We start from the raw sequence: 11,997 nt of genomic DNA on the forward strand, positions 1-11,997 counted from the left end.
GAGGGGTGTCGGTATGAACACTATGGCGAGTGAGACCACTACCACGAGCCGCTTGCCAATAGAAATCTCCCACTACAAAATCCCCACAAGAGGGGAGCCGACCCACAGACGTGGGCAGCAACTACTACTACTCCATCCCATGCTGCCGACTGCTGCGCTCTGGTGGCCATCCTGAAGTTAGCAGACCATCTTGAGCGATGGGATGGGTAGGGCGGGATTTCGCTGGCGACACGAGCCAATCGCCCAGAAATAGATTTTTCCTTACGTCAAAATCCCTTTTCTGGGCTCAGCTCGTGTCGCTGCGCGAAATCGTACCAGAGAAATAGCACAAGATTGTAAAGAAAATTCAATTAAACAAAAAGGGTCTCAAATAAAAGATAACATAAAAAGAAGGAATATAATTGCTAATAAAAATATACATATACACAATGATACAAAATTAGAAATATTACTTAAATTAAACTTAAAGCTAATAATATTTCTTAAATTAACTTAATTTTTACATATATACAGGCTTACATGGAATATATGTTAAAAGCAGTATTTGTGTATAGATATGTACAAAGAACTCAAAAGCAATTATAACAATAACTTGAACAGAACAAACTTCAATAATAATAATATATGAAGGGAATGTATATGACTTAATATACAAAACCCGTAACCATTGTAAATAAGATGTATCCCCTAGCATAAAAATAAGGGGATCACATCAGAGATCAATACATACAATCGATTGTGAGTGCCCCTAGCAAAAAAATAAGGGACACCCACCATATCACCATAAGAGCAGCTAAGACCCAAGGTAAACGTAGATGAACATGCCAGGCATAGACGAACTGTGGGTGAGACAGGTAGAAAGGAGGACTGGATCTTCTACTAAAGATTAAGCAGAGTCGGGGAAATATGTTACCCGCCGCAACTGCTGAAAATTTCAGAGCTTCCAAGGACTTTAAGTAATGACGCTTAAATACTGTCGGCGATTTACCATCCAGTATATTTTTTCAACTCATCGAAATTCATATGTTGGAAATAGTTAATTGAGGTGGCTACTGCCCTGACATCATGTGCTTTTGGGAAAGAGTCAGGATTGGCTTGCTTAATAAAGTACAGGATCTGCTGCCTGATGCCTTTAATAGATAAAGTACCACCTTTTTCTCTCTTAAAGAGAGGACCCGATGAGGATGAGGAGGTCCTGGACAGAAAGGCTCGTAAGGTCGATACTGGGCAAAGAGATATATCTTGTGGAAGGGGTACAACCTTCCATGGTTCCCACCTCATCAAAGGATCTTCATTCTTTGCTATAAAACTACGTTCCGGAGAAAGTAGCACTTCCCCTGTGGGAAGAAATTGAATATGATCCGGATCTCTGGATAATGCCGACAGTTCTGAAATTCTAGCTCCTGAGGCCAAGCTTAATAAAAATAGAGTTTTTCTTAAGAGCATTATAAATGAACATGTGTCATTATCAGTTTCTGAAGCCAGCTTTAGAACATCATTAAGAACCATGATACTGACGTAGGCCTTACAGAAGGTCTAAGTCTAGCACAAGCCTTGGGAATAGACGAGAAGTAGGAGTCTGTCAAGTCTATGTTGAAACCAAATTGAAAAATCTTTTTCAAGGCTGACTTGTTTGTCGTAATGGTGCTAGCTGCTAAGCCTTTTTCAAATAAAGATCTGAAAAAGGATATAGCTGAATTGATTGTCATGATACTAATATCTGATTCTCTCAGGAAGGTTGCTAACTTTTTGACAGCAGCATCATACTGTCTCAAAGTTGAATCCCTTTTATCAGATTCCAAGAAGAGAATATTTTGAGGGTCAATATTCGCATCTCTTTTCGCTGCAAACTTCATGAAATCCATAAAGTTAGGGTTTTTGAGAATTCCTGAGGAAGCGAACACAGTCTTCGTTTGCACTGACTGGGAGAGCCTGGGACTGGGAATTCGAAGAGGGCGAAGACCCAGTTCCAGAATTAGAGGGTACCAATTGCTCTTCGGCCAGTCTGGGGCTACTAGAGCCACTTGACCCTTGAATGTCCTGAGTTTGTTCAGTACCTTCATGAGAAGATTCACTGGAGGAAAGACATAAATCTTCTCCCAGTTGTTCCAGTCTAGGGCCAGGGCGTCCGTGGCATAGGCCAGAGGGTCCAGGTTGGGGGCCACATAACATGGGAGTTTGTGGTTCACTTGGGATGCGAAAAGATCCACTTGTAGGCCTGGAACTCTCTGAAGAATCCATTGGAACGAACTGCTGTCCAGTGACCATTCCGACTCTAGAGGTACTGATCGGGATAGAGCATCTGCTATGACGTTTCTCACTCCAGCTATATGGGTGGAGGAGAGGTGCCAACTGAACTTGTCCGCCAGGGAGAAGATGGCTACCATGACATGATTTAGATGACGTGATTTGGAGCCTCCCCTGTTTATACAATGGACTACCACTGCGCTGTCTAAGACTAGCTTTATGTGGGAGTACTTTGGCGGACGTAACCTTTTTAGAGTCAAGAACACTGCCATTGCTTCCAGTACGTTTATATGGAAACTGACGGAACTGAGGTGACCAAGTTCCCTGAACTTTCTTGAACTGAGAATATCCTCCCCAACCGCTTAACGAAGCGTCTGTGTGGATGTATCCCCGGCAGGAGGAAACTGAAGGGGCACTGATATCGATAAGTTCTTGACTTGTGCCCACGGGCGAAGTCGATTCCGTAGAATCTGAGGGACTGAGGATAATTTGTCCCTGGACCTGACATTTGCTCGTGAGCGCCAGATTCTGGTTAGGTCTTTCAGTTTGGCTTTCATCAAGATGTTTGTCACTGATGCAAACTGGAGTGAACCCAGGATCCTTTCCTGGGTTCTTCTTGACGCAAGTTTGTGACTCAGAAAAATTGCCTTTACATGACTTCGCTATTTCTTTCCTCTTGGCTGATGGGATCGACAGAGTATGGAGGATAGATTCCATTGAATGCCCAGCCACTGAAAGTTTGACTCGGAGTGAGTCTTGACTTGGTCCTGTTTATCTTGAAGCCTAGATATTCCAGGAACTGAATCACTTTCAGTGTTGCTTTGTGGCATTCCTCGACTGTTGGAGCCCAGATTAACCAATCGTCGAGATACGCTACTACCATAACCCCTTGCGATCTTAGTTGTTGAACTACCACTTCCGCCAACTTCGTGAACACCCTGGGTGCTACGTTGAGCCCGAAAGGAACTACCTTGAAGGAGAATGTCTGGTCTCCTATCTGAAGCCCAGATACGGATGGAAGTGCCTTGCAATAGGGATATGATAGTAAGCGTCTGTAAGATCGATAGAGGTGGTGGGACGGCCCCGGGGGACGGGGAAGTAAGGTCCGCACCTGCGAGATCGTGAGCATCTTGAACTTGTCGCAGCGAATGGCTAAGTTTAAGCGGGACAAGTCTAAGATTACCCTTCTTTTTTGTGAGCCTTTCTTTGGAACGCTGAACAAGCGTCCTTGAAACTTTAATCTGTTGACTCTCGCTATAGCTCCTTTCTGAAGGAGGTCCTCCGCATACTCCGTCAATTCTTTGGATGGAAGTTGGCGGAAAGGTCTGGATGGGGGCGGGTTCGCTACCCAACTCCAACCCAGGCCTTTTGACACAATGCTTTGCGCCCACTTTGCTGAAATTCCACCGGTGGCGGAAGTGAAACAGCCTCCCTCCTACCTGAAAGTCCTCATTGGTGTTGGTAGCCTCCTCGGCCTCCCCTGAAATGCTTTCCTCTATTAAAGGACCCTCCCGATCCTCTCCCACGAAAGGATCGCTTACCTCTGCCTCCTCTACCCGAGCGGTCATACTTCTGGGAAGCCTGACCCTCGAAGACTTGATTGAAGGCTGGAGAGAGAGCGTAAGAGGTGGAGGGTTGAGGCTGGGGGGAAATGACATAAATTGGCTGCGACTGAGCCTTGGAGGTAGAAGGTTGGGCTGCTTGCACCAACGGGACAGCTGGAACCGGCTGAGTAAAGCGTGGCTGTTTCTTCTGGTAAGGCTGGAAACGTCTGGGTTTCTTCTGAGCCTTACCTCTGACCACTTGATCTTGGCGTCTCTTGGCCGTAAGACCCCAACGATCTTTAAGGCTTTGGTTTAGTCTTGTAGCCTCTGCCTGGACCTCCTTCACCATCGCATCTGGGAAGAGGTCTGCTCCCCAGATGTTCGATGCAAGCAACTTATTCGGTTCATGCCGAATCGTTGCTTCTTGGAGGACATGTTTTCCTACAGTTTGTTCTAGCCGTGGCGAACTCGAACATATCAGACTGCACCGTTTGAGTCAGAGACTTGGTGAGAAGCTTAAAAAGTGGCTCAGAACCATAGGAAATGGTAGCCACCTCGGTCATGGCCATGGTATTGATAGACCTGGCCAACCTAGACTTGGCATCAAATTCTGCCTGAATGAGGCTATCTGGAAGTCTAGGTAGCTTCTCACCAAACTGCTCCATAGCACAGTCTGGTTTGAGTTTGCCCGCAGAAAAAGTGTTGGGCAGATCTTCCCACAACTCACCGGCTGAGGGAAGTTAAAGGGAGACGTACAGGGTCCGCTTCTTTCAGCTGAGGCAACGAATCCCCCTTCTCGGGCTGCTGGAATGGTAGTCGTAGCAATCTTTGTCAAGAAAGGGAGCGGGTACTCTCTTCCATTGTAAAGATTGTGAAAGGACTCTTAAATGGCTGTATTTTTGTATTCGAACAGTCCATGTCCTCTAGACACCTGAGCCATTCTCTTTGAGCCTGGTCTCGTGAATAGAGGACTGTCTCTTTCGGTACCTTATCGTCTCGAGTCATGGAGAGGCGGTGAGCCTGGCGTATCCGATGAACGGAGGCTGAAGGTCTTCCGGGTAGAACTCGAAGTCTTCAATCCTCCGAGTTCCACATTCCGGGATAGAAATAAGCCCGTCCTGGAAGGGGGAGTATGACGCTACTCTCCAAGGATTGTTCATAGTGAACGGAGGTAGAGAGTCATGCGGAGGCAATTGCGCTCCCCCTGTGCTGAAGGGTGGGGGAGAAGCTAGCGGAGCTTGGCTCAGTCCGGCTATAATGTTGTCCTGGGAGCTGATCCTATCAGACAACCGGGAGAACATCTGTTCCATACTGGTTTTCAGAGACCCACCAGATCGCCCACTTGTTGCAATAGGCCAGCGTTGGAATCCAAAGCCGGAGCTGCTGCGAGGTGGACGGGTGGCTCTGAACCGGAACCAAAGGTAGTGGAACGGTTGACTCCGCTGGAGTGTGTGATCTCTCCCTGGAGGATCTACTCCTAGAGGATTTGGAGCCGGACCCAGAAGCTTTAGACCTCTCTGCTCCGGGGTTTCTAGCCGGAGACTTACGAGATGATGATGACGCCGACGCCGTCTTTTTAGACGACGACGACGTCTTAGTCAAGGTTTTTACTGCTTGTCCTTTGACCTTAGGTCTAACGGAAGCATCAGGAGAAGTATACAGTTCTGTACCTGTAAAGCCTTGGAAGGATGGAGAGGTTGCAGGGGTAGAAGATCCAGTGGCACCCAAGGGCATCCCTTGGGCGTCCAACGTACCTACCTCGACCAACAGGTCGTCTACACCTACCATGGGTTCGATATTAAGATCCAATGTCGCGACTTCCGAGGAGATGTCCTGGCCTGGATCCGTCAACGAGGCAGCGAGCTGTTGTTGAATGAACGCAATAGTCGGGGCCGCCTCTGCTGGGTCGACGTAGCCCGTTGACTTGCCTCCGGGGAAGATCAGGACCGCCAACCTCTTCTCAAGAATGTAGGGCATACCCTTGGCGGCGTTCTTCCCAAAACCGCCGACCCAGGCCCGCAGGGTTGCCAGTGCGGTGTCCTTCACAGCCGGAGCCTGGAAGAGAGGGTATTTATTAGATTTTAAGATTAAACTTAAAACTAAAACTAAATTAAAAGCTTAACTTAAAATTATAGGGGATGCGAAATCCCCTGTATTTTTATCTTAAGTTTAAGAAAGATTTGAATTTTTTAAAACTTAAGAACTATAACGAAGTAGGGACTGGCTAACGGAGTTGGAAATACTTACCCCGTCTAATAGCTGGCTCACCAGATCATAACAGATGGTGCATGTCTCGTGATACCAGACCTGGAGGTCCCCGTGCGGAGTCGCGCATGGAGCATGGGACCGGCAAACTTCATGTCCACAGGGGTCTTGAAGCGTGGCGGCGCATCCCGGATGCTCACAGTTGGTGGTCTGTAAGTGAAAAGACACATGAGCATCTTAAAGGGCTATCACTTACAGCTAAAGGACAGAAGAACTCCGCTGCATGCCGGAGCTCGGAAAAATTTTGGGCATAACCCCTCCCTTAACGCCTGAATAGGCTATAACCCCGGAGAGATCCGGTGAGGCAGACAAGGGAGGGGGGATGGTTTAAGGTAGCTTAAGATAAACTTACTAGTTTAACATAACTGATTCTTAAACCTATAAAAATCGAACGTACCGGACTAAGTCCAGTGCGTGGCGGAGCGTGTCGCGACTTCAGCGCGACGGAGGGGTTAGTAGAGACCAACTGTATGCCTCGGTCCACCCTGCGGGGTGGACTAGCACCTTTCCACTTGGATGCCGGAGCTCCGGTAGAAAAGGAGCCCCAGTAAGGTGGGAAAGGGCGAGAGGGCACACAGACTCGCGCAAGCAACGGAGCGACGAGAAGCGACGGAGGGAGGGGGGAAAGGCCAGTCCCCCCCTCCCCCCCCCTAGCATCCGGCCGAACCGAGAAGCTGAGAGGTCAGTCCAGTCTGGGTCTGTCCCGTCCCTCTACTCCCTCCGCCTGGGGGGAGAGGGAGGCTTAGGCTCGGGTCTCGGGTATCGCGGAGCGAGCGTTTCCGCTTGGGCAGACCAACCCTCCCCCGGCCCTATGGAAGAGCGGGAGGAGGGAAGATGACTGGACAGGCGTCTGCTGCTCCGTGATCACGTAGTGACCACGGGGCGGTAACCACAAAACAATGAAACGATAAGGCCTAGAATACACAACCGGCTGATCAGAGAGAAGCTATAAGGAAGCAACCGAACTGAAGAGCGGTAGCGCATGGGCCCTACGGGCCATAACCTAGGCTAGATGAAGCCAGACGCCTACACTAACAAAAACATCATAAATTAAATAAAACATGAAAGAAAGAAAACAAAATAGTAGGAGAAACAATCCAGGAGTGTACGACTAACCCGAAAGAAAGTCTACCACTCAAAGCTAGCCGGGGCCGATACTAAGAGCTGTGGCTAGGGTCTGGATAGAAGGAGCCTACGTAAGGTAAAAAGACATGCATGCATGACATAAACCGCGTAGACTGTACCCTAAAACAAATAGGATGACTAAAAATAGAGCGTACTAAAGTAAGGGAAGGTTCTGGGTATGGAAGACCAAGAACGAACCCGCCACGAGGCAGAACCATGCTGCCATGCTTCCGACCTAGAGTTCGTATTTATACCTAAAAAACAAAACGGCAAATACTGGCTCAAGGACGGAAAAAACCAAATAGCAATAAACATTGAGTACTTAACTTAGCTGCTGCGATGGCTGCACGCTCCATGATAAGTAAATCCAAAAATAAGGGCACAAAAACACAGAGCAAAAAAGGGCACGTGTATACAGTGTGCGCTACTGAAAAGGATGACCACCAGAGGCGCAGCAGTCGGCAGCATGGGATGGAGTAGTAGTAGTTGCTGCCCACTCTGTGGGTCGGCTCCCCTCTTGTGGGGATTTTGTAGTGGGAGATTTCTATTGGCAAGCGGCTCGTGGTAGTGGTCTCACTCGCCATAGTGTTCATACCGACACCCTCTTGGAGGGTGAGCGAGTCAGTTGTACTGACCTTTTTCTTTATTTATTTATTCTCTGGTATGTGTTAGTACATTTACCCTAGAAATAATAGATTAAAGGATATTTCGCGCAGCGACACGAGCTGAGCCCAGAAAGCAAATAATGTCTGAAAACTAAAAGGTAAAGGCTGTTCTTACATCATTAGCTTCACTTCAAAGGAGGCCAAAAAACATTCTACAATACTGAGTGTGTCTCAAAATGAAGTCCATATACGTAATATGGAAGATAACACGTTTAGACAGAGGAAGAGATGGGTTCTGGGAGGGACTCTTCTCTTTACACTGGAAGCAGAGCTATCAGTGCAGGCAAAGTCTTCCAACATTCACTCCAATTCAGGGTGAACAACTGGTAGTTGAAAACTTTATGAATTAGAAAAAAGTATATAAATACAAAAACCACTCTGTTTGTCTGAAAAATCATTCTGAATCATCACAGTGGCCTATGGATCAACTGCGACGAGGCAGAAGACTTACAGACTTCTGTTGTACCGTGGGGTAAACAGAAAGATGATAATGAGTCTAATGAGACATATCTCTGTCTGATGATTCTCGCAATGGCAAATGTGAAGCACAAAATAGGAACCATAAGAGAGATTCCAGCGCCAACAAGAAACTTAAGTCTGTGATGGCCAGAGATTCGAATTAGGAGATAACCCTCGACAGAGGAGAAACAATACTAAGACAAACAAAATCTCAATGAGAAAGCAGTACTCTGCTCCTCGCTCGACTCCATAGGCTGAGTTGCCTGGTAGCACATTCCGTCTTGGAATGTATTCGTCTTGTAGAGCTATTGAGTGCACAACAGATACCCTCGAGCACCTATATGTTAACCAAAACAAGTGGGAAAGAAACCCTCTTGTTCGGTGATAATGCCAACCCTGTGGTGTTGTTGCCAAAAAATACTACCAGTCGTCTCAAAATCAGAACTGGAAACTCTTGGGAGGCCCAAAAGGCAGTCCTGAGTTTCAGGTTCTTTAAGAAAAGGTAATATTCGTCTCGGTCAAACACCAGAAGAACTAACTTACAGGTATGTGCATATCATTCGGACGGTGCAACTGATAACAGATGCGTGCCACAAGTATATTTGTGGGCTCCTGTTGATCGAGTGTCAGCCTAATTCTTCTTCCCTTAGGGAGAAGAAGACTAAGGACTGGAAGCAGACCTCCTTCATTCTCTAATGAAGAGAGATAAGGTGACGCTATCATGAAGGGAAGCTTCTATGGCAATAAAAGGACACTGAAGACAACTAGTTCATGCCAAACTGGCTGTTGGGAACACTGGAGAGATCCCAAGATCGAACCAGAACTTAAGCTCTCACATCCGAACTCTTGGGAGTATATACTCTGTAGAGTTCCTCTTATTCCCTCATCCTGCCCAATGTAACTCAAGAAGTAGAGGGGAAAAAAAAGAGAGGAGGATGAATGCTCTTGCCCGCTCTTCTCGGAACTAGCGGGAGGGAATGATAACACACGTGATCATCAACTTGCCATAATGATAGCAATCCAAAGACTTGGAAAGCATATTCGCCTCAGCAAAAAAACCCTGATGAAAGAGCAGAGGTTTCGACACATCAAACGGAGCATTCTCTTCCTACAACTGGTTTGTTCAAAGCATATGAGAGAGTAGAATGGAGTTGACTTCGCCAAATGTTGGCAAGAACTTGCCACTTCTTGCCATACATCTGTCTTCTCTGTGATCAAAACCTCACGAAGAGAGTTACACAGAGAACTTCTTCCTTGACTCTCGTGATGTCTCGTTCAAGTGGTGGCAAGTGAAAGGACCCCTAGTGTCGACAAAGATGAACCAGGAGACTGTGTCATTAGGCATCCAACATGTAGCACCAGACTACTAACAGCTGGTTCCATGTGAGGCATAGAAAGTGCCAAGCAAGCTGGAGCAAGGGAGTGTGGTGTCTCAGATGGCACAGGGCACCTGGACAGGGACTGGCACTTGACAAAAAACTCCTGATATGAGAGAGATCCGAGCATACATAAGAAGGTGAGTAAGTCAACACACCTGGCTGCGAATGCCTGGGAGAGGAACTGGCTACCGGAAGCAAGAGGTCACTTACAATACTTTGGACGTCTAGGCGCTAGCACAGGGTGTTCAATATCAATATCAATACTAATAAGTAAAGTAACTTTTCTTGAATCCAATGACTAATGAGCACCACTCACTATACACCTTTCCAGTGGCATTCAGTCGAAACCTATAAATGCATCACAACTTCAACCAAGGGGGGAAAAAACCCCCATTGGACTCCCTTCCGTCAAATCAGGTGAGTCGCGAGTCGAACATTGACTGAAAGTCAAATCAGCAGAGTTGCGAGTCGAACACTGACTGTGAGAGTCAGACAAGCATGACTGCAAGGGGAAGAGGATTCATCAACTGAAGAATGCCTCTTCAAAGGTCGAGACACCAAAGAATCACGCCATCGACGTGATCCATGAGGTGACATACAACTGGAATAGAATGACAACTGTGCACTAAAAGATAGCCTTTCCAGCAGCATTTGGTTGAAACCTATAAATGCATGGCAAGTTCAGCCAAGGGGGAAAAAACCTCCTCACTACACATCCATCAAGATGCCCTTTCAGTGGCTGTCTGCCAATACCTGGGAAAAGCTACAGGTTTGACCAAGAGGGTAACCACCTCAGGCTCCCTTCGACTACCAGTAAGTCTTCTCCTTGCTGCAGAGGAGCAGGACAGTGACTAAGTCTAGGAGACATGAGGGGCCAGATAGTCACCTCCTCTACCACACATCCAGAAGGACGCCTTTCCAGCAGCTGTCTGTCTATACCTGAGACCAACAACAGGTTTGACTGAGGAAGCAACTACCTGTATGTAACCACTTGACCTCCCTTGGACCTCAGGTATGTCTTCTCCCTGGTGCAAGGAAGTGGGACAGTGACCTTTGTCTAGGAGAATTGAGGGATAAGTAGCCACCTCCTCAACTGCACAACATTTCACAGTTACATTGATAAATTCATGGTAATCAAAATAAAATGCTGGAAAAGGCATGGAAAGGAAATGATGGAGCCAGGTGGGGTAATAGGAGAGAACTGGCATTAGATTTGGGAGGCGGGGGGGAAGTGGGCAGGGGACAGATGGAAGGTGAGAGGCGTAATGCTAGCGCCTCTGGTAATCTCAGTTACTGATTAGTACTTTTATGAAAATAATTGATCCATAATCGATTTCTAACAACATACTTTATATCACTAGAAAATTCTGACATCTAGGCCTGAAAACATTCATAATGATTGAATAACATTAGCATTTCATATACTCAAGACATGTATTCAAAAATAACATAAATGTATGTATAACTTCTAAAAACTAATAATAATGATTTTATATCAACAAGTCATTTTTACATTAAAATATCAAAGCCAATAGGACTGTAGTAATGTAAAAACACTGCTTTTGTTCTTCAATTAGTGATAAACAAATAAAACAAATATCTTTTACAAACATATGTAATAGCATTTCATATATTCAAATGTATGCATTTTTTAAATAACGTCACCTAAAAATAACCAATATATTAATACTATCACCAAGTAGTCTCCATATTAACATCTCAAAATCAAATTTGACTCTAATATAAAAAAAACATTTACAAATAACCAATTACTCAAAAAGAAATCATTAGTAGAATTATAAGAGATTCAGAGTACTAATCGAAATCAGTAACCACGCGGCCCACTAATTAACGTTTACAATTGTATGACATCAGGGAAATACCTCTGTATCCTGAGGCCATGCAAGCCTTCTCTGTAACATTCGAAAGTACTGATGAAGCAAAAATCCACAAGTTAATACTTGACTCACTAGAACCTATCTGCCCAGGCCCCCAGTAACCAAACATTAACATCATTCTTTCCTTAATTTTCAACCTCCCCACTTTCAGTGTCTGCAAAGGAAAGTGACGAGTATCACAGGCACAGCAAACAAAACAAAAGTGTTGGCCTAATTGCAAATGTTTGGCATAAAAAAAAAGTCTTAACATTCATAAATTACTTCAAGGTAACTATGTATATTTACTGGCGCCTTGCAACTATAATAGCCTATGGCTGGTAAACAAAATCCCAAAAGCAAGATACAACCCAAACCTAAGGGAATGATGCAACATTCAAGAATAACTTTAAAGGTAATTATTAACTGGTGGCTTGCA

At 45.7% G+C, this 11,997-nt stretch overlaps 1 protein-coding gene across 1 annotated transcript in view; it reads right to left on the bottom strand.

The window, feature by feature from the left end:
- LOC135207237 (zinc finger protein 76-like) overlaps nucleotides 1–11,733 on the bottom strand; it is a 58,519-nt gene extending 46,786 nt beyond the window's left edge. The window contains exon 1 of the mRNA XM_064238866.1: nucleotides 11,568–11,733. Within this exon, the coding sequence (XP_064094936.1) occupies nucleotides 11,568–11,606 (39 nt within the window). The 5' untranslated portion in view covers nucleotides 11,607–11,733. The remainder of the gene's footprint in view (nucleotides 1–11,567) is intronic.
- Between the last annotated feature and the right edge of the window lie 264 nt (nucleotides 11,734–11,997).

This window comes from Macrobrachium nipponense, chromosome 32 (assembly GCF_015104395.2).
Source record: "Macrobrachium nipponense isolate FS-2020 chromosome 32, ASM1510439v2, whole genome shotgun sequence".
Classification (NCBI taxonomy): domain Eukaryota; kingdom Metazoa; phylum Arthropoda; class Malacostraca; order Decapoda; family Palaemonidae; genus Macrobrachium; species Macrobrachium nipponense.